At 39.6% G+C, this 22,829-nt stretch overlaps 1 protein-coding gene across 2 annotated transcripts; it reads right to left on the reverse strand.

The window, feature by feature from the left end:
- Positions 1-767: 767 nt before the first annotated feature.
- LOC113159713 (phosphatidylinositol 4-kinase alpha-like) lies at positions 768-22,395 on the reverse strand. 2 transcript variants are annotated; one of them, XM_026356565.1, is made up of 54 exons: positions 22,187-22,395; positions 19,790-19,906; positions 19,611-19,704; positions 19,173-19,261; positions 18,707-18,779; positions 18,366-18,628; positions 18,210-18,276; positions 17,983-18,131; positions 17,804-17,869; positions 17,619-17,715; positions 17,314-17,505; positions 17,129-17,229; positions 16,632-16,761; positions 16,429-16,555; positions 16,231-16,326; positions 15,960-16,143; positions 15,661-15,761; positions 15,377-15,545; positions 15,210-15,260; positions 14,896-15,004; positions 14,504-14,640; positions 14,287-14,420; positions 14,103-14,185; positions 13,960-14,030; positions 13,345-13,469; positions 13,159-13,240; positions 12,967-13,050; positions 12,784-12,873; positions 12,529-12,648; positions 12,118-12,210; positions 11,696-11,852; positions 11,446-11,573; positions 11,209-11,367; positions 10,963-11,114; positions 10,707-10,814; positions 9,659-9,879; positions 8,680-8,835; positions 8,298-8,377; positions 7,976-8,175; positions 7,798-7,885; positions 7,545-7,712; positions 7,383-7,436; positions 7,128-7,248; positions 6,749-6,878; positions 6,599-6,669; positions 6,372-6,444; positions 6,029-6,209; positions 5,825-5,929; positions 5,540-5,665; positions 4,629-4,749; positions 4,064-4,223; positions 3,679-3,768; positions 3,349-3,432; positions 768-3,156 (listed from the first exon to the last, which is right to left on the reverse strand). In XM_026356565.1, the coding sequence occupies exons 1-54, from the start codon at positions 22,283-22,285 to the stop codon at positions 3,105-3,107; spliced, it is 6,378 nt and encodes a 2,125-aa protein (XP_026212350.1). In that variant the 5' UTR covers positions 22,286-22,395; the 3' UTR covers positions 768-3,104. The 2 variants fall into 2 exon arrangements, with proteins under 2 accessions (XP_026212350.1, XP_026212351.1); XM_026356566.1 differs by having other exon boundaries at positions 9,752-9,879; positions 22,187-22,394.
- Between the last annotated feature and the right edge of the window lie 434 nt (positions 22,396-22,829).

Here is a 22,829-nt window from a genome sequence, read left to right on the forward strand (position 1 = left end):
TTTTATGACACTGTTACTATGGGTTTATCTTTCAAATATATTCTATTATATCCCTTTATATTTTAGAGAATTATTCTACAAAGTAGTTGAACTGGTGCAGGGTTTGAATGTGTGCAGCAGATTTTCTGGCAGTCCCTGTAACAGATAGGACATTTCATCAAATGTCTGTTGATATGATGATCTGTTCACTAAAGTCAACTTAGTGGGTTCAAACCAACAAACCACTACCACAGCTAAAATCTGTCAATTAATTTACTAACTCATGTGAATCTATTTTTATTGTTTAATGGTAATTATGTTGGACAGTTGGCTTCAAGAGACGTGTAACTGAAGACTGTTCTTGTTATTTCTGATTGGTGATGGGGGTTCATCTATTTCCTTTTTTTAAATACTTTACTTAGGGGGTTCAGGATTGAACCCCTGTGTTTTGTAAAGAAAGCTTCTGCTTAGCGTTCTGTTGGCAGAAAACACAAATTCTTTGATAATAAATTTGCTTTCATGTGTAATATTCAATAAAGCAACGAATTAAGCATCAAGAATCGTGTGCCACTTATTTTATTTTAGTTATACTGGAACATATGAATCTTCCACCTGCTGCTCGTTTTCACAAAACTGAAATCTTGAAACGTGTGTAAATTCTATTAGCATCTTATCTCTTGAGTAACTTGGTAATTTAATAATTAATGTGTGTCCACCACAGCTGATCAACTTTTTCATTGTCCTGCTTAAAAAAAAAAAAAAAAAAAAAAAAAACATGAAAAGTAAAATATCTCAGCAACTTTGACACTGATAAAATGTTTAATTTGTAAATATGATGGTGTCACACATGATACAAGAACAGATGTTAGCTTCATATGAACCGGCAATGATGCTGCCACAAACTGAGCAAATACAGACAGTTTATATTACACAGTACTGACCAACACTTGAGTTTCACTGATAACAGTGGACGTACTGTAAGGAGTGACAAACGCAAGGAAAACAGCAACTCGGTAAAATCACCCACATTAAAATGGCTTCGTCAGAAACTTCTCTCTTTAGAAGCCACAAACCAAAATAGTGTAAATGTGTAGAGTTCGATAACGTTTCACACCTCAGGTCTGTAAAAACAGGGAATCATAGCTACAACATAAAAACACTTCAAGCTTTGGGATCAGGATGGAAGGAATCCAAGAACACAACACACAAACACATCAACATACATGGATATATTGCATAAAGTTAGAGTTTTTTGTCAAGTAATACTACAGTTGTGTTAGGAGTAATGGCTTTTAGGTAAAATCATCACATGTATTATAACATAAATATCATCAAAACACAAGAGGTTCAAGAGGAATGTTTGTTTTGTCTTTAAAAAAGAGGGAGTTACACACACTGAAGGATATGCACGACACAAAATACTGTAGTTTCACCAAGTATTCAGATCCCTTTACTTTCTGCACATTACTGTGCTTAAATGGATAATGCCATAGCTGTCAACTCAACACTCAGTAACGACAGTGAAAACGTTTTTAGAAGAACATTTCTTTAACATAGAAAACTGTGTAAAAAGTGAAGCGCTCTGAATACTTTCTGAAGTATTTCAGTCACCTAGTCAACTCCTTCCTGTTTTCCACTACAGGAACCTAACAGACTGTAATTTAATGTGAAGTCATGTCACAGGTTCTGCTTTAACTCCAAATGTTAGTGTCAGCTTGTTTTCAACTCGGCTGCCAGGAGGGTTCAGTGCACAGGTGATGATCTGTTCTATGGTTTGTCTGTGTAAACTGTAAATGTATGAAGCATTGAAGAGGACACCACCAGTTGAACCATGTTCAGGCTGCACAGGTACAGGTTTCTATTAAAATTAAAGCTTTTAGAGAGAGATCCCAGTTTTATGGAAACGTTTATGTTTGATTTTCTGTTTTTCTGAGTATATTTTGTAGATTTTTGTGTATTTGTGGGAATGGAAACAGCAAACTAGCTGAGGTAATGAATTCTGCAACAGGTAGAGCTGCATGTAGTATTTAATTTGTTAATTATCACATATTTAGAAATATTTTAGATTTGATTGATCAAACTACAAAGTGTTTGTTTCAGAAAATTTCAGCCACAGTTTGGTGAAATGAAGGTAAAATAGAATAATGTAAAATAAAAGATGACGGGTACAAACTGGGACTATTTGAGCTCCTCTATGAGAAACAGAATCCAAAATATTCCTGTTTGTATAAAACACAAACACAGGACAGAACCTGAAGCATCACAGTCTCACACGTCGTTAGAAGTTCCTGTAGTGAAAAAACGAATCTATACGACATCTTGTATCAAAAGACGGACATGAGGTTGTTCGACATGAGAGGGTTCGTTACAAGTTTTTAAAATATTCTGATAAATATGTTCACATTTAAGTTCCACATATAAGTTCCACATTAATCACAGAAAAATACTGTGATCCTGATGAGATTCTACAGTAAATAGCATAATGACTTAGACCCTCTAAAATTTCTACTGTTAGATTAGATGCTGATTGATTCTTGCATTGATTTTAAATCTATTAGACAACACCAGCTCATGTTCTACGGAATCATAACAACTAAAATGTCATTTATCAGCTGATTGAAATGCAGATTGTTTCTCATGTTTAATCTCTATTTAAGCTCTTTTTCACCGGCAGGTGAAACTAATGAAATACAGTGATCTATACAGTGATCTATAAAGTGCATTGAGTGGATAACAGCATAGTAACAAAATGATAAAGATGATGATGATGATGATAACTGGCTCCCTTTATGGCCACCTTCCTCTAGTGTGACAGTTTCATTAATGCTTGTTGAATAACATGAAGAAAATACTTAAAGGGTGATTCAAATACCTGTTTTGGTAAAAGTCACACATCGAGTTAAATCAACTAGATCTACTTCTCAACTCTAAACTAACGATCATTATAAAATCCGACAGTATGTTGAATAAAAGTGCCACATTGTTGTTTCAAAGGAACAGAGCAGTGTACAGAACAGTTACCTGTGAGGTCCCATCACTATATTAAAACCATCCAAAAGAAGGTTTGCATTGCTTGTGTGGAGACGTTTGTCTTGGACGTACAGTGCAGGTCCGGCAGAAGCTCTTCAGTATGGAATTTGGTTCTGGTAATACTGCAGCATGTCATAGGTTTTGCTCCTGTTGAAAACATCATGTTACAGGATCAGTCTGGTGAAAATGTATATTTTTCTTAAGCTTTTCGATTCAATGAGTCTGTCATCAAACCCAGAATTAAGTTCCTGTCTCAGCTCTGGTGAGGTGTTCCAGAACAGTATAGAGTGTAGGTCATCTGTGTTTCAAAGCGGACGTGGGTTCGAGTGTTTTTCTCACCTGCTACTGAGGAAACAGCTTTGGATGATTTTGATGATGAATGCTGCTGCTTCCTTCTCGCTCATTTGTGGATTAAACCGTCCTCTAAATTAAAAAAAAGTTCTTTAGTGTTTACACAGCTGTTTCTTCTCAAAAACCCAGAACCTCGATAAATCAAATAAAAACACACAGAACAAACACACAGTGATAAAAAAGACCAAACATTTTTAAATGTTTTAATCTATTATTCTCAGTGTGTCATTAGTCTTCGTTCTGGAACTTCCAGATACAGGTTTATTTCATCTTTTGGCTTTTGCAGAGTATAAACAGACGTCCTACTTTAGGACTTACTTAAGGAGTTTAATGGTTTGACCTCTGAAGCAGGGCAGTCCAGTGTCCAGCATGAGGGTCACTAGAGAGACCACAGCATCCATGTAGGGCCTGTATGTCGAGAGAACAACCAAATAACAACACTTTGGAGAAATACAGTCAAAAATACAGTCAGTGTTTTGACGTCATAACGTGTGTCTTAAAGAGCTGTGGTCTGGGGTTCACACCAAAAACTCAAAGCCACTGAGTTTCAGAGAACCCAGGTTACACAAGTAACAACACTATCTGTATTTATTTATTTATTCAAAAAGAAGCTAAACGATCTTCAGCTGAAACACGGCCTGCCAAAGTGTTGGAGCAGCACTCACGTCTTTCTCACTTTATCTTTACTTTTACAGTTTCTTACCGTACAGCCAGATATCCTCGGACACACATCTCCATGAACCATTTGAAAGGCGTGGCCTCCATCTTTCCTCCCATGATCATCACCATCTCGTCTGTCAGCTTGATGTCCGGCTCCCAGCCCAGGTTACCACCAGGAGAGCTCTCAAACATGAAGCCAAAGTCTGTAGGAACCGAGGCAGACATGAACACAAACCTCATTTTGTTGTTCCTGGTTACTGTAAATGAGATTTCTCTTTCACTCCAGACTTTTTGTATGCCTGACTCACAGATTCTAACTGTGTAGTGACAGAAAATAATGATTCCTTTAATTCTCTTTTTATTTTGATGTGTGTGTTGTGCAGACTGAGCACAGTGAGACAGGCAAACAGAACGAAGCTCCTTTTCACAGCAGGAACTGTCTGAATTAAACAAATCCATGATGAAAACTGACTTATTTATACCTCTGAAGGCCACTGTATCATCGTATCATCAGATTTGGACTTAGGACAGACTCGTACAAACAAAGTGTTAGCAGGTTACTGAAGAGAATGGAAACACAGTCAATGACCAAATGACTCATGCTGTACCTATGTGGATGAGATGGCCTTTGCTGTCCAGCATAATGTTGCCGTTGTGTCTGTCTTTGATCTGCAGCAGGAACAGTAGGAGGCTGTAGGCGGCCATACTGCGGATGAAGTTATACCGAGCCTGTAGGAGGGAGAAGAGGACATGTGCTTGTTTGTACTGTACTTTTCTGCAGGTATCCTCGGCCTGGAGCTGTACATCTCCAGAATCCAGTTGACCTGTCCAATGCTCTTGATGCTTGTTGTTGTCTTTATTGCCTGCTGTTCTTTTTTCTCTTCTCTTTCCACTCACCTCAACCGGTCGAGGCAGATGGCCGCCTACTATGAGCCTGGTTCTGCTGGAGGTTTCTTCCTCTAAAGGGAGTTTTTCCTCTCCACTGTTGCCTAAAGCTTGTTTAAATGGGATTGTTGGGTTTTCTGTATCATTTTTGTATAAATATTTTCTGTAAGGTCTTAAACCTTAAACACTGTAAAGTGCCTTGAGATAACTTCTGTTGTAAATTGGCGCTAAACAAATAAAACTGAATTGAATTGAATTGTTTAGATTGTGATTTACCTTTAACAATAATACCATCATATAAGCCACAGCAGCATCATCTTTTTGGTTTAAACATCTTTTGGTCTGTGTTTAGACAACAGCACAGATCCCGGATTAAACCTTTGGCTCAGTGGTTCCATGAAGGTGGAACGACCTATGAACCTCTGCACGCTCAGCTGTGTCACTCTCTCTGCACTTGAATCTTTCTCTTTTCTCTGCTCTTAAAAACCTCCTTTAAAAATAAACTACTTTAAAATTGGCTTAGATATTTTACCTGTTCACTTGTAAGTTGCTTTGGATAAAAATGTCTATCAAATACCTAAATGTAAATGTAAACACATTTTACAGTGAACGCTCACTTTGATATCTGACACACCTTTTGGAAGGCGAGGGTAGATTCATCGCCGTACTGGTTACGGAAGTAATCGTACATCCCAAAGTCTGTTTGTCTGCCCAGCTGGTCTCGGGATTTACAGTCTGGGATGCACTCGATCACACCACACTAAGGAAAAGAAGATCAATAAGTAAAAATGTAATAATGAAGTCAAAATTCATTTTTTACAGCCTACAAATAAAGACGTTTGATAATTTTGATAAATTAAAACTATTTATTCTGACTGGTCACAGATTTGAAAGGAATTAATGAAACATGAATTCTCACCCCCGGTGCAGTGGCCACGACTCTATAAGGGAAGACAAACAGATCCAGCCCCACCAGCTGGAAGATATTCTTAAAGAGTCCAATGATCTGCAGAGCGAGCATATCCTGGAGACAGAAGAGAAACACCGGAGGACCACAAGACTCAGTCAGAGTTTATTCCTTCGATATGTCTGAGGAAATATGAAGGAAAGGAAATAAAGATACCTGTCTGCAGTCATCTCCTACTTTAAAGATGGCAGCCTGCCAGCAAACCCTGCGTGATCCATCTGGATTCTCCTCTCCATCCTCCAGCGACTCTGAGGGGCAGCGGAGACCCTCCCTCTCCAGTTCACTCACGCCACAGCGCTTTACCTTAAACTTGGCCAGATATGGAGCCTTGGCAGCGCTGTAACGACAACAGATGAACAAAACAAAGCTTTCATGAGTTAGAGGAAACAGCATGTGAATAGATGATGGACGACAAGAAGTGTAAACAGAGCAACAGACAAGTCAAGACCATGAGCTTTGTCTAAAAGGAAAGCAGCGTCCTCTGGAGGAAGATCATTACCTCTGCATGGGTGTTCCAGATTTGTAGTCGATGTCCAGCACTATAGCCTCAGGGTTACTTGGCAGGTAACAGCCTACAAAACACAGAGAGGAAGAGACAACAGGGATCATTACTCCTTTTTGTATTTACTTTCTGACACTTTTCATTTTTAATTAAATTTTTTTTAATGAATCATTAAAATGAGGCCTGTTTTCAGTGCAGTTACTGTTTGTGGAGCTGGGTGTTACCTGGTTGGACTTTGATATCTGACAGAGCTTTGAGACAGGCCCTTTTTCTCTCCTCTCCCTTTGGAACTGGCCTGAAACAATAAAAAAAAAGTGTTATATCATTTATTGAGAACCAGCTAATAAAGGACCTGATGATGAATGATGACGTACTTGATAATGGCGGACACGTTAGTGATCTTGTTAAAAAAGTCAAACTCCCTCTGGTAAAAGTCTTTGGCTGGACCGGACAGAGATCCTGTGATCTCCTCGACCATCTGCTCCAACAGATCCCCGATGTCAGCTACAAATGAATGGGGAAGGAACAGGTGTGATTATATCAAGCTAGGTTAAGTTGATTAGCAGTTTTTTTATTTCCACTAGTAAAACATGGAAATACATCTCAAACTGGGTCCTTCTCACCTCTACAGAGATGCCAAAAGGCAGAAGACTTAAGCTGTGCGGAAACACTTTGTGTACGAACGTCAACACCCATCAGAGTACTTAATGATTTCACTGCATGTTTCGTGCGTGATGTGTGAAAACCACTCACGGTCTTTGGTGTGTCCTTCCTCATCCATGAAGATGTTGGTCTTCATGTTCCAAATAAACTGATGGGCCAGAAGTTGAGACTTCTGGGCCGCCCACAGGATGTACTCTCTCACATAACCCATCTGAGGAGGACAGAGACTCAGTCACACTGGTGTCAAAGGTTTGTGGATGGCTCCAATACAAACGGAGCCATCCACATAAAGTGCTATATAAACTTTGACAGGAACTCTATTAAGACAGTGTTATTAATGTTTACCTTATCATAACGGAGGGCTTGTACAATTTGAGGAATGTAGAACAAGATGGCGTCCTAAGAAGAGACAGTAACAAATGTATTATATGTTAGAAGAATTGTTGCTTTGTTGTTACAGCACAGAGGGGAAAAGGAAAAGAATTCCTGTTAGCAGATGTGACTTACTGGAGGAAAGGAGCGGAGCACCTTCACCCCGTACTGAGCAGTTAGAGGATGAGGAGGGTACATGCTGCTGAAGTAGGACAGACCAGTAGGTGGGTCTGCTGGAGCCCAACACAGTATATGACTCAACTCCGGAGAGTCGGCATCGATCGTGTGCCACGTCACCAGGAACTGGTGAAATAGTGAAAGAAAATATGATTCATTCACAAGTTCCCAACACGTATTGGCTGGGTTTTACTGGGCTCAGTGATGTTACCTTTACAGCCTCAGGTACGTCACTAACTGCTCCAGGGTCCAGTCTCACCAGCCTGGTCACTTCAGCAACAATGGCGTCATTTTTAAACCTGAAAACCAAATTAACCAAATTACAGTGGCACATTTAGTCGCAGTTTGTTGTTAGAAAATGTCTCTAGTAGCAGAGAGAGGGTGACAACCTTGTTGGTAGCTGCATAGCGAGATAAGGTGCAATACTCCAAGCCAAGTTGACGTTGTCCTTCCACTGTTTCTCGGTGAGACTGATGTATTTTGATCTCCAGTTGGCGATGCTGGTCTCCACTGACTGCTCTGTGGCGATGGCCAGCTCCTGAGTGGAGAGAGGGTTGTACCACGTGGTCAAGCGCTCTATCTCACTGGCCTGCAAAGAGAGAGGACACAGACAGAAAGAGGAGAGGAAGACGGTATAAAAATGGTTAATGATGGCCAGGTATCCTAGCTGGAATCAAAACAAGTATATGGTAATCCAGTCCCAGCCCTCACCAGTAAGGCCAGTAAAAGAGTCCTGCGCTTCATGTAGTATTTGTGAAGCTGCGTCCCTCTGTTACTCTTCTTGGACGTGCCTTGGACGAAAAGCAGTTCAGAAGTTAAAATACTCTGTAGTTGTGTTCTCTGTTCCAAGCACTGATGTCTCGATAACATTTTAAACCTACGACAACATTGGCTGAATAAGCAGAGTAGATACAGTCTGTTTGATCCTGGGCAGATACAGTGTAGTTGGTTACACAGAGTTACATGTTGATTTTAGGCTGCTGAGTTCGCTTATGTGATGATCTACATTTAAACAAACAACATACCTCATCTGCATTGAAAACAGTAATATCATGTTTATTGTTATTGCTCATATACAAAACGTAAATGCTACCTGATTTCTTGGATGTAGCGGACATGCCACTGGACAGTGGGTAGGTGTTGATCCAACCCTGGCCGCTCTGCTGGGATCGAGAGCTGGAGTCTAAGCTGCTCCTGAGGTCTGCAGCATTCATCACTGACAGACTGTTCAGTGACGGGTCCTGATTATCTGTACAAATACATATGAACTCAGTATCAATAAAACATAGATTAAAAAAAAAAAAAAACACAGAAATCGGAGGTCTAACTTATTTACACACTTCAATCAATATTATGACTTGTAAACAGTGAAAACATCAATAATATGATTGATGATGAGGGAGATTTTGAAGAACGAGATGAACTTAGTCCTCCTCTACAGTTGTGATGGTCATGCACTCGCGGGGAAATCCAGCAGGATTCATATGTTAGGTAGAAGTTGCCTTGAACCACTGATACTGGGTCAGATATCATTTTGTCATGTTAGTGCGCGGGAGGCTGGGAACTAATTATTCTGATCCAGGATCTGTGTTGAGGACAGGTCTACCTGAAGCAGTTCGAGGTTTATGAGAATGACATCTCAGGTTCATCAGGAATGAAGAGGAGAGGATTTTCTGGGGTGGAAGAAAAATATTTTATATTTTATAAGGATCCTTTAACACCAAATTGATCCATCAAGGAGAGGGGCAGACGGGTGGGCTGACATGATGAATAATCATGCATCTTAACGCGACTAACAAATTTGTGCTCTTCCTCACAGCTGCTTAAAATTAGTTTGTAACAGTACAAAGGGTAAGAAACTGAGAAGTAGGAGAAAGACGTATAAAAAAAGTTGAAAATGTAAGAATAAGAAATAAAAGAGACGGAGAGAAGAATGTTGAGAAAACAAATGTTTGTACTATAGATAGATGGAGGATCTATCAGCAACGTAGTGAGGATGAACAGCAAATCTGAAGCGCGTAAAAGCATGCCCCTGCTGCAGTGCAGTCCGAGCTCCACCGCTTTAGGCTTACTTAAGATCGATATCGGAGAAGTGCTGGACACGATAAGCGATCCAAATATCCCGGCAGAGAGCGTGCTCGGGGCTGGGGTAGTACCAAGCTCACCAGGTGGGACCAGGTGGCACGCTGCCAGGTACTTCTTGTCGGACAGGATGCTGGCGTAGAAACGGATCATGATGCTGATGTCCTCGCGAAGCCGCTTGTCACCTTGGGTGGGAAATTTCGGAGACACGCTGGAGAGAGAGAAAATGAAGTTGTGACGTGAAGAGTTAACGTTTCTTTTTAATTATATTTATATTTTGTCATTATGTGTAATTAATATTTTACTAACATTTTATCATAATCTGAACTTGTTTCCTTTGTGATTTAAGGTCTAAATCAAAAAAGTGCAAATAACATAAACATCAGTATTTACCAAAGTGACAATCAGATCATTAAGTGTATTAAGTATTAAGTATATGAGATTTTGTTTGCTTGCCTTGTTCCTCACATGTAAGTCGCTTTGGATAAAAGCGTCTGCTAAATGACTAAATGTAAATGTAAATGTAACTAGTATAGTAACAGTCACATCACAGACATGGATGCACATTTGATTTTGTACTTCACTGGGTGTCTGCGTGGATGAACATGTTCACACATTTATCAGCACCAGACCTAAAGTCCTGCAAACGGATGTCTGTGTGGACCCTCACAGACATGGGTAGATAAGTAAATATGCAGCTTTCAGACTCCGGCAGTAACTATAAATTGTTTATTTCATCAGTTAATTTGAAATATACCAGGTCTGGAGATCTTAGATACAAGTGAAGAATTGGATAAGTACATAAATAGTGAAATGACTGAATGAATGAGTGAGTGAATGAAAAAAAAAAAAACTCTGATAACCATTTTATATTTTATTAAGCACAAACTTGTAATTTGTCTATTTGGTTATTTATATAAAATGAAAAACATGATAACATCATCTTTTCATATGGGAAATTGAAATGGGCACTAACATAATAATGTGAATTACTGATTACATGTTGCAGCTGGTTTACGCTCTGTAATGTGAGAGTACCTGAAGTAATCAAAGGCTGTAGAATAGATCTTCTCTCTGAGAACATTTCTTATAGTTGCATTGGTGACGACATCTGAGTGGAGCAGAGCCAGACCCAGCGTCAGCAGCCTGACAAAGAGAATAAATACTTAATAATAATATTATGTTTCAAACTCATGCACACAGTAATTTAATTCTGCCTTTTTTGATAATTTGCATTATCAAACTATTTTCAGTACAGAAATAACTGACAGCACCAAACATTTTCTTTGTGTACCTGAAACGAGATCCAATAGCAGCAACGTGGCGGTTGAGGCTGCTCTTAGTTCCGCCTACATTAAGTGACAGCGAGCGCTGAAGCAAACTGCAAAATATCTCCACTTGATCTGCGCTGGAATACTTTGCTATCTCAAATCTCTGGACTAGGAACTAAACAGAAAGAGGCAGATTAAAGAGGCAATAAGGGGAGAACATTGACAGAAACATGTACTGACAACACAACCAAAGTTGTCTTTAGTCTCACCTCAATCCATATGTAGTGAGGGGTAACATCTGGGGGGCAGGGGACAGGCTGACTTTCCTCTGATGCAGCCAGAGGATCAGCCTCCACCTGGGCGTCTGAGAACAAGCCCATCTTCAGCTCTACAGTCATCTGCCACGCCCCTGCCATCTCCCGCATAAACTGGGTAAGAGACAAGCATGTTGACAATGCACTGAAAAGGTTCAAAGGACAAAAACATGACAAAATACATCTACGTACGGGTACTTCCACTCCAGCACGAGCTGCTAACAGCCACTCCCAGCAAGCAATAGCCGTTTCCATGCCATGCTCTGTAAACATCTTGAGAGGAGACCAGCAGAGGTGGTGCAGGAGCTGAGGATCACAGTCTAGAGCACAGCCAGAGGAGAAAATCAAAATCACAACAGCAGTCAAACAACAAATCCTGACCGTACTCAAGGGAACACAGATTGATGTTTCTGATTCTAAACCACAGAGAAAAAAATCAAACCTTTGGCGCTAATGAGCAAGGCAGCTAGTTTAAACATGGCCTCAGTGAAAGCTTCAGGCTGTGCTGAGTCCAAAGCTTCCCCCATCTGTTTGATCATGAGGCGGTTCAGGTCTGCCTGTCCCCGTATTGCCTGGGCAAAGTGGATCATACCTGACACCTACAGACAGGGCGGAGACGATATGAGCAGGAAAAGAGTTAATGTGTCTTCATGCATCACTAGATCTTTGTGTGATCACTTATTTTCTAAGTATAGAGTTGATAATCAATTAACATAACTGTTGTCATTGATTATTTGTATTTATGTATCAGAAATATAATTATCAATATGTTGTATTAAAACACAATACTGGTGATGAGAGTTTTAACATGATATAGTTATTTTCCCCCAGACTGTAATAATTGGTGTCATTCTGTGGTTTTACCTCTCCAGCGTATCTGTTCCTGAGATTGAGGGAGGCCATGAAGTTTGAGTAGTCCTTCTTCACACAGGCAGGTCTCTCAGTCAAAAGAGTGGACTGTAGGTGAAGGTGATAAAATAAAGTAGTGAAGAACATGAATTAGATTTATTACATAGACTGTCTGTATTCTGACTGAGTATCTCAGCTTCTTGGACAGATAACTCAAAAATGATAATTGTGTGGTGTCCCACAAGGCTCCGTTCTTGAGCCTGTGTTTTTCCTACACCTGTGTTATTAGCTCGGATTTCAGTAAATATATGCTAATGATAAAACAAAATTGATTATCAGGTAAAAACAATGTGGCTTTGGTGCTACAATTAAAACCAAACTACTAAATAACCATTAAGATGTGAAACTGTTAAGTTTAGAACCCACCCCCAGGGTGGTGCTCTGTCTGTTGTAACCAGCAAAGTGCAGGATGCTTTCTGTTGCCATGGCCAGTCCTGTGTGCTGGGAGAGACCTGAAACCCAGTTCTGATGTTTGTTCAAGTATTCCTGAAAAAGACACGTGCAGTACATGGATTAAAAGCCATTTGTATGGTCACCATGTTCATTTTATTTTCTACATAGGTGTTTATGTGTAAGAGTCTTTTTTTTTATAGAACTCAGTGTTTTAAATCTAAATATTACCTGCAAGTGGGATTTGGTCACAGATGGAGCCCACTTCATAGCTTCTTTAAGGATCTCACCACAACGAGCAGCGAAATCCTTCACTATGCTCTACAATTTAAAGACAGTAAATTTTTAAATCTGTTCTTTGTACATAAATAAAGTAAAATGATTTATGTCAGGTTCTGAATAAAACAATATTACCTCTCTGGCTTCATATGTATCCGGGACAGTGATTCTGTAAGGTGTGTCTGGGATGTCGTAATAAGGTTGGTCTTTATGAATGTCCTGCAAATATGCAGCATAAATATCACTATTAATATCACTGTTTTCACTTTAATTAGATATGAAGACAAACTGAAAGAAAGGTGATATACTGATGAATAGTCCACTTACTGCACTGAGTGAGAGAGACAGAGTCTGCAGGATGTCCAACATGGTCTTTAGCACACAGCCACTCCATAACAAGTGGGGGAAACTGAGGAGAGAGAACATACTGTTAACACTGCGTATGAACCTACATTTTAAACAGTTTATAGAAGCAGCAGTTTGGTCTTCTGAGGAAATGAGAGTAAAACTCACGTTTCTGCCAAGCCAGACAAATATTTGTCGGCCACTCTGCGAATCCTCTTGTGGATGTGATTGAAGTTGACCAGGAGGAACTGAGCGTGGCGTTCCAGTTCCTCTTCATGGGCTTTGGTTTTTGGCTTTAAAAATTTCATAAAGACTTGTAACTGACCTAATGAGTGACTGTTTTCATTATTAATTCACATGCATGTTATTCTCTCAGTTAATCAGTTATTCATTTGGTCTAAGGATAGTCAGATAATATGTGTAACATGATGAAAAGTATAATAACACACTTATCCTCTGTGAATTATTATAAATACATGCAGAAAGTAAAAAATAACTGCCTTAAGCTCCTCTATCTTCTTTTGCATTGTTAAGTACTTTTCACAGGATTTAGGATATTTCCAAACTTTACTTTAATTTCTTTGTGTGTGTGTTTCACTGTTTGGATTCAGGTTGTCTCTGCTGACCCAAATTTCACATCTGCTATCTCTATCATTCACTCATCTGCACAGAACAAATGTGTCTGAAATCACACAATTTTCAATAGCTTAGTCCTTTAATAAGGACAAACACAACTGTCCATAAGGAAGTGTCACACATCCTAAGTAAATATCCCCAACTTACCTTTTCAGCCATCATTTGCAGGAAGACCTCAAAAACCTTGTCACCGACAGCAATCACACACTGCATCATACCTGGAAATTATTCATATATATATATTTAATCTTAAATTATGTATATAAAAATTCTTTCTTTCTTCTACTTACCAGATTTATCCTTCTGTATTGCTCTGTCCTCAAAGTATCGAAACATGACCTGAAAACTATCGGTGTCCAGAGAATGCAGCATCCTGGCAGATTTTGAGAAAAGATAACAGATTAAAGGTTACACTTAGAAGTGCTGATCAGAGTCAATCCCATTAAGTAAATTGTAAACATCATGCTGGTTTACCTCATGTATTCCAATCTGTAAACAGACAGCAAATATGTTGACATAGCAAAGTCCAATTTGTTGATGAGAGCAGCCACCTCAGGAGGAGGATCCAGCAGGTTGATGATTGTGCTGCGCAGATCATTCAGCTCTGCCTGCGATTCAACAATGAATTAAACGACTACCAGAATACAAACTGTATGCATGTTGGCAGAAGCACATGAGTGTGATGTCATACCGGAGTGACAGTGTCATTCTTCAGTGCAGAGTTGTACTGCAGCTCTGAGCGTAAAGGTTCTCCGCTGGGAAACGTGAGAAGCGGTGATTTGGTCGCAATCTCACAAACACCTTCATACCATTCTTCTGGCCACAGACCTGAGACATTGGAATTTTAGTTCATTTAATATCTGAAGAGCAGTAGAGAAAGATGATAATAATTCAGTGTCAACATTAGTGTTAAAGTTTAACCCAACTCTTCACCTCCTTATATCTGCACTTTATCATGACACAGTTAACACATCCTCACTTCTGGACATCATCACCATTGCTTATTGCATATCACCTCTGTTCATGCTTTAAACTTTGAATTTCTGGAGGTGAACAAAATATCAGCGAGCAAGGTCTCTCTACCTGAGCCTTCCACAGCAAATCCCATGACAACAGAGTAGAGCCAGAAGTCCCTGAAGAGCTTCTGCAGACGTGGTTTTGCTTCCTTAATTGGTGGCAACCTTTTAGTCAGCTAATGGCAAAATAAGAGAGATAAGAGCTCTGCAGTTACTGAGGTAAATTAGACTCTAAAGAGCATTAAATAAGATACTGGAGAGGTGAATCAAACAGAACATCATGTGCTACATTTCTATTGACACAGAGAGATATGTGAAATGACTCAATCTCATATTAAAGAAGGAAAAGAAACCACAGTGACAACACTGAAAATCACTTACTGCTGCAATAACTGGAATAAGAACACCAAGGTTTCCAGCACTGCTCGATGCCTGTGGAAAAAAAGAGGAGAGTTGAATCTCCAGTGGAACATCTCGAGATATTCTTGTATTTTTCTAAATGTAGTGTAGAGTTAATATTTTCATGCGTGTGCATTTGTGTCTCACACCTTCAGAGCTGGACCTTTGTCTGAGGCTCTCTCACTGGCTCGTTTTCCTTCTAAGCCCAGCTGAACAAAAAGCTCCAGCAGGTTGACCAGCAGCTCATCGACCATCTGCTCAGCCTGAAGGTTTGCTGCTATGTTACCCAGAGCATTTATCACAGCCAAGGAACAGTGTCTGCACAGAGAGGATGGAACATTTATTAAGTGAATGATGATGAAAAACTGTGAATAACACGTCTGCAATAAGTGGAACACATTCTCCCACTTTATCATAGTGAGGTGGTAATCACCTGTATCCATGGTCCTTGTAGTCTTTGGTGGAGTAGACCATGGAACTGGCTTTGACACTGATCTGCTGGAACAAATTCCAGACCTCCTGGTAGATGTATTGCTAAGATAAAAGACAAAAAAGAGATTTGTTCTAAAACTGGGATTTAATTTGCTGCAGCTGACTCTGTTTAACAAACAACAAGGACGATCAAGATATAAATATGAGAGAAGCGTGAGTGGGAAACACCTGCTAGGGAAACACTAGCAGGATTTGGAATAAAGACTCTTCTCTTGGCTTTTTTTTTTTTTTACTACTCACATTCCCTGTGATGACCATGCAGCCAAGCTGGTCTATGATGAGGACATCAAGCTGGGATGGAGGCTGACAGAACTTCTGCTGCAGGATCTGTAGTATGGGCTCCATTACCCTGGGGGTGTCCCGTAAGGCTACAGCAATGTGACCCAATGCCCTAATGGTATGGTCTGGTATCAAATGGGCATCCCTGGGGGGAAAAAGCAGGCAATATGTAAATATAGTGTACATCATTACTTCACTCTGATGAGTGAGTTTAACAGCATGCTTCAGTTACTTGTCGTTTTCTTGGTAGATGTAGAGACGGTTCGACAAACTGGCGAGAAAAGCTTCTACAATGACGTTGTCCATGGTCAGTCCTGCTTTCAGGCACCTGAAGACAGAATAATTAGAGAGTAAAGGTTATGTTGATACCAATGTGTTTGAATGTGTTATATACAGGAAGTGTGTATGTACAGTATGTGAGTGTGGTCACCTGCAGATGTTGTCTATGGAGATGTCCCGTAGCTGCTCATACATGGACGGCTGGCTCTTCTTGGAATTGGTGCTGAGGGTTGACTGGGAATATTCGTTGGTCACATGGATCTTTATCTCACCACCCCCTTTGGAAAATTATTACTCTGTAAGTAAACTGTGAGGAAAACATTTGCGTGAAGTATCTGAGTGTTCTGTTGTTACCTGAAGTGCACTGGCTGTGATATTTGTACAGCTTCACTAGAACAGGAGAGGGAACCACCAAGAAGTCTCTTAATGACATGGTGACAGAGTGGGCCACCACAGGAAAGCGCTCACACAGACGCCCCAAGCCCTGAACACAAACAAAGAAAACGAATATTAAATATTTTAGTCACATCTGATCTTTGATAACAGACATGTATCGAGCACTGTTCAGTTTAGGAGTTCACACAAGCACAGAATTAACTGAAACGCAAGAAAAGACTAATAAAAACAAAACAAGTCAAACACAGATCGACAGCAGGTGATACATGTAAAGAGATGAGACATAAAACAAAACATTTATTCTGATCTGACAGTGAAAACACTTTTAAAACAAATAATTAGTCTTTAGGCAGTTTTAGTTTCTCTACCTTTCTTATTTTTATGGTTGCTACAGCAGAGAATGGCATAAGAAACAGGAAGCCAGCAGATTAAGAAGACGAGTAGTAAACAGTTACCTGCAGGCAGCAAATGAGGAGAGGCATGTGAGCAATGATGACTTTACTGGACGTTTTCGACTGCAGCTTCTCTGACAGCTTAGTGCAAAGGTTCTCAGCCCCTGAAAACAAAGAGACAGAATATAATGCAGAAGTTCCCTCAAAGACTGGTACCTCCTTTATGAATGGACTGTATGTAGTCTCACCCTGCTCCTCAGTAACAGCCCACACCATGAGGTCCACACAGGCAGCATTGGCCTGACAGCGCAGTTTGAGCGGGCTCAGTTCACTCTGGAGGTACTCGACATCATGCAGGATCCTCTGCAGCTCCGACTGGCTGCTGCTGAATTGCTCCAGCACAAAGTCATGAACTTCCTTTACATAGTCCGTCTGAAGGTCTGATTAGCAAAGAAAATACATACATAAAAGATTCAATCAAATGGTGGCTTCATTTCTGAAAGAGGAATAATGGTTTTGTTATGGTGAAGACAGAAATAAAAGGTTTCCTTACCTTTCAAATTGTACAGCGTGTCTCTTAGCATTTTAAATATAGCTACATACAGAGGATCACTGAAGGTTTTGTAGTGCAGGTGAAGACCAGGTTTCAACTTATAGGAAAGAAATCGAAATATAACATTGAGCCACATGCGTGTCATGAAAAGAACAGACAACCGTGTTTGGATTTAAGAGCTGTACCTCTAGAAGTTCTGCCAAGGTGTCATCCAGGGATTTTAAAAATGACTCTGAGACAAACAGTTCAACCTGCGAAGCAGAAGCAGGGGGAAAAGCATATTCAATTACACACCAATAGCTGCATGTTTGTGATTTAGTGCAACTTTTAGTGCATTTATTCTTTCACTGTGATTCCTGCTGACCATGTGAAGGAGTTGTCTGAGCATATCTAGAGGGACATGAAACTCCCCAGAGCTGCTTCCAGTGAAAAGAGGGGAAACAGAGAAGCTGGAGCTGATGGTTGAGAAGTAGTAATCAGGGTCCACTGCACTGCCATCAGGGAGGTATGAGCCTGAAGAGACAAAGCGGGATTATCTAAAACAATGAATCACAGATTTTCCTGAATCCTGGTAGGTTCAGAGGCACTTACCTTCGAAATACTGTGCAGAGGGATCTGCCGGTGAGCTCGGGGTCAGGCCTGCTCTCTCTGGGCTGGCCTAAAAACAAAAAGTATTAATATATTCTGTCTTTTACTCAGGTCATTAGTGCTGGCATCTTGTCTACTTAACTTCTAAATTCTTAATACCTGTTGAGACAAACTGGACACAGAGGAGCCTTTACGTCTCAGAGTGTCTCCCTGACACACCGTGAGCAAAGAGCTCGGCAGGATCGAACGGAAGTCATTGAAGGACCTTCTACGAGCAGTATCAGTGTCGTCACCTGTAGGCACCACAGGAGCGACTGGTCGAGGGAACAGCTTGGACAGTAGCGGCTCATCAGTGTTGCTGTACCGGCCAAATGCTCGGGCCACACCAAGTAAGGTGGGCACAGTGTACCTGCACAGGTATTCTGTGAGAATACAGAAAGTGGAAATGATCAATACCTATTAAAACAGAGAGGAATCATTAGTGTTCGTTGTGCTTCTACCTTTATCATGAGCCTCTGGATTCTTGCAGATATCTTGCAGGACCTGCATGAGATCCATGACCGCCTCCAGGATCTGAAAGAGATGTTATATAATCACATACACATCAGTCTCTGCATCAGCAAGGCATTAGACTCATTTAAGATGAGATTTGAACAGGTGACAGTTGGACGTGTTTCCAGGATATTCATAACAAATATGAGGAATCAAGTATATACAGACTATAAAGTCAGTTTTATCTCTCTGCATTAGGTCAGCCGTCATTAGTCTAAACGATGATAAAATGAGAAAGTGTTACAGTTCTGGCTTCTCCTAAGTTCATATTTTTAAATTATCATAGACACAGTGTTAATTTATGCAAACTTTCACAAATTACATATGAGGTGCTGCTGGTTTTCCTCACAGTCACATAATAAAGTAGAGGAGGTAAAGCAGGGATTCAAGTCATCACACGATGAGCACACACACCTGTCCTCGCAAGGTCTCATCACACTGGGCAACATCTGAGAGAAGAGTGGCAAGACAAAAGCTGAAATTCTCTGCGACAGGAAGGGTATCTGTAAGACAAGACGTTTACCAAAATACCATTAGACAGCAACATAAAAAATATTAAAATGCAACTAAAAAAAAATCTTGCAACTGAATAAAAATTCAGTTACGTTAACCACAAAACAATAAGGTTTGGATTTGGGAAGGAAAACACATTTTGTGACACCTTAACATGATGTGAGTTTAACATGTTTTGGTTCAAAATGTTATTGCTGGATATTGAGTAAATGTTTGGATTTCATATGTTAATACATTTAACTAACACTTAGTACTGCAGAGCTCTATTTGGTAATTTGGTTTTATGGCATATTTAATACTGTTACAAGCAGAATACTAGAATCTCTGATGCACTTTTACCTCTAGCTTTGCGTTCTGAACTTTCTTCAATCCACTGAACTTTAGGAAGCCCTTTAAGCAACCCAAGAAGGTAGGGGACAATGACATCTTTGTGCTGCAACAGAAGAATGGGGTTACCACTGCTACATCAACATCCTGTAATGTCATGAAGTGGAGTAATAAGTGCCTACACCGTTTACCTGCAGGTTAGACTCTACTAGAAAAATGCCCAAAGCAATGACAGCATCCCTCCTCCTCTCATCCAGCTGGAAAACCCCTCTGAAGTCTGCAGGGCACATGCATTGTAGCTTCTGGACCTGTGGAAAGTCAAAGCGTAGCAGTTACCATGTGCTTGACTTTTAACCCCTCTCGACTGGTTAGCCAAAGATTATACAACCTACATAGTTTAACTTTAGGGATTAAAGAGAGACATTGCCCACGTCTAGATGTATTAGCTCTGATGATTTTGTCTGACTACATGAGCTTCAGGAACAGAGCCAAAAACCTGCTTGTGGCATTAACTAGCCTAAGGCTAAAGGTCCAGAGTTAAGCTCCCATTAGAGAGGATTAATGACCATTTACACAATGTGAATGTGATCACTTGTGTTTTATCTATTACTAGAGGCACAGGATGTTTTTAACTTATAACAGACCATTAGGAAAATGTGTGATGTACTGTACTTAAGTACAAACAGCTGTTCTGAGAGCAGAGAGATATTGTTCAAACAATGAGGCCTTTGTGTGGATACACTGGGGCTGGGATGTGAATCTTCTTACTAAGATGTTCAGAAACTAAATTCTGCAAACAATCACAGGTTTGGGACCTTACCAATCAGTTAATGACTACGCAATATTAAAAGAAATGATTTAATCAATGATTAAAAGTCTAAATATATTAAAATCAAAATGGCAAATTGTTACTGCTACTACGTGCTAAAATGTGAATATGTGTTGTGAATTACTGAGATACTGAACTAAATAGTTTTATACCGTTGGTTGGATAAGTCAATAAATTTGATTCATTATTTTCTGGCATGTTGTTCACATAATATTTAGCCGATTATTCAATAAAGATTCATAGAATTACGGTTAGTTGTACCTCACATAGGTTAAAGACAAGCTTGATCTTTGTACCTACTCTTCATAGGTTAAACTGCATTTATAATTAGCACATTTCAAAAGGTGTTGCAGAAACAGTAAAAAGCAGAAACAAACGGTCACTTATCAAGTTCCACAAACTGACATCCAATAATTCACTACCATGAGCCGTTATTGCTAATGCAGCTATTTCATTACGGGATAAAGTTCCGGTTTCACATTTCCTCATTCTGAATCTCTGTGGTTTTCTTTTCTTGTCAACTTCTTCTTTAGGAGTGTTTTAGACCTTGTGTCTAATAAAATTCAACAGTTTTGTTCTAACAACGTACCTCAAAGGCGTTTAACACAAAATTTAATCTTTTTTTAATACTTCCATCTAACACATTGTTCAACAAGAAAACTGAAGACTGTCTGTTGTGAATTGTGCCTGCTCAATACCAAACGTTTATTCAGTTCCCAGCATGATGAGGACTATGGTGTTTATATGTCATCATTGTTGTAGTCAGATTAACTTGTTTTGGGCCAGAGTCGCCTCAGTGTTCCAACAGAATACATGATTCTAGTTTGGGTAGCACATTGATTTATATGATTATATATACCTATATTAAATATCTCTCAGCTACTAGTAAAATAACATCTTCAGATCACCTCATCTGGGGCAGATGTATATTAGACCGAGTACAGTCACAGAAAAGCAACAACAAAACAATCAAAACACAACATTTCTTTAGTGGTTTTTCTTTTGGCTTCTGTGATATTTAACTAAATGTCTTTGGGTTTTGAATGGTTGAATGAACAAACAACTAGCTTAACATTTGACCTTGGGTTTAGGAAACCTGTATCACTGACATTTTAGACTGAAAGCACTAAATACACCATTTATCAGTTTATTAAAACACATGTCCATTCATTTTCTGTTGACTGTTGTCGATTAGCTGCTGCAGCTCTATGGGATTTTAGTGGAGGCTGGCACAGAAATTCACTGTAGCACCTCTTCTCCATTGAAACTGACTTTTCATACATTTTCTATAGAACAACATAAAATAAAAATCTGAGTTTTCGAGCTTAAATTTCTGTGAAAATGAACAAACAGCCAAGTTTCCATCTGCCACTTGTTCCTGTTTGTACACTAAGATGGAACAAGCAACTAGGAAATCTTTATTTCAGAAGGAAAAAGTACACAATTGGTGATATGTCAGCTGTGTTATTCTTATAAATAAAGTATTTATGTTTGAGCTAAGGTGTTGGATGGTAGAAATTGGCTAACGTTAGCCGACGTTAGCCAATTTTAAAGTCAAATGCTATGGAGTAGCGCCATGAAATCACAAAATAACGATGTAATTCACACATTACACTTAATAAAATACATGTTTGTTGTATTCTCGGCTTCGTAACACGGATCACAGTCGTAGAAAATGTGAAGTTTGGGCCTTAACACCAAACACTCGGACTGGTCTTAGTTAGCTTGTTACTGTCGTTAGCTAACACCGTGCGCTTACCTTGTCTATCGGCGCCTGTCGGTGAGCTGCCAGTGACCGAGCCAAAGACAAGACAGTGTTAAAGTAAAATCCTCTGCTTCCACCTCCATGAAGAGACATGTTTTCAAATGAAACCTTAACACAGCTAAACAAACACAAACACAAACATCTTCTCTCAAATGTCCCGGAGACGAATCCGCACTGACAACTACGGCAAGCGGAAGGTCCAAAAACGCGAAGCAAGGTCACAAGTACTACAGAGATACTACAGGAGTACTACATGACTACCACATGAGTACTACATGAGTACTACATGAGTACTACATGAGTACTACAGTGTTAATAATACAATTAAAGGTCTCATCCTGTCTAGAGCGGTGGTAATTAACTCATTCACATGTTTACAATTAGGTAACAGCTGTATTTACTTACACATGTTGTTTTTAAGGTGAATTATTTTTATAAATTAATCTGTCAGAACATACATTTGTTGAAATCAGCTCCACATTTACCAGCTGCTGGTTTTGTTCAACTCAAGTCTCTGCACCCAACTGCAGACGGTTGACCTTTTTCTATTATTTACCAGAAAGTATTCTTTGGCTTATTTTTTTACCTGTGAAGGTTTAATTTAAGATGAACTTAAACCTTTGATTTTCTCTATTAA

The sequence above is a fragment of the Anabas testudineus genome, chromosome 12 (assembly GCF_900324465.2).
Source record: "Anabas testudineus chromosome 12, fAnaTes1.2, whole genome shotgun sequence".
Taxonomy (NCBI): Eukaryota; Metazoa; Chordata; class Actinopteri; order Anabantiformes; family Anabantidae; genus Anabas; species Anabas testudineus.

What these genes read in the sequence shown, in the direction of transcription:
- LOC113159713 (XM_026356565.1), bottom strand. Translation starts at nt 22,285, where the DNA reads ATGTCTCTTCATGGAGGTGGAAGCAGAGGATTTTACTTTAACACTGTC. An exon ending in TCGTGGCCACTGCACCGGGG is followed by an intron (nt 5,666 to 5,824) that starts GTGAGAATTCAT and finishes TCTTTTCCTTAG; the next exon opens with TGTGGTGTGATCGAGTGCAT. An exon ending in AGGCCATCTCATCCACATAG is followed by an intron (nt 4,224 to 4,628) that starts GTACAGCATGAG and finishes CGGTTCCTACAG; the next exon opens with ACTTTGGCTTCATGTTTGAG.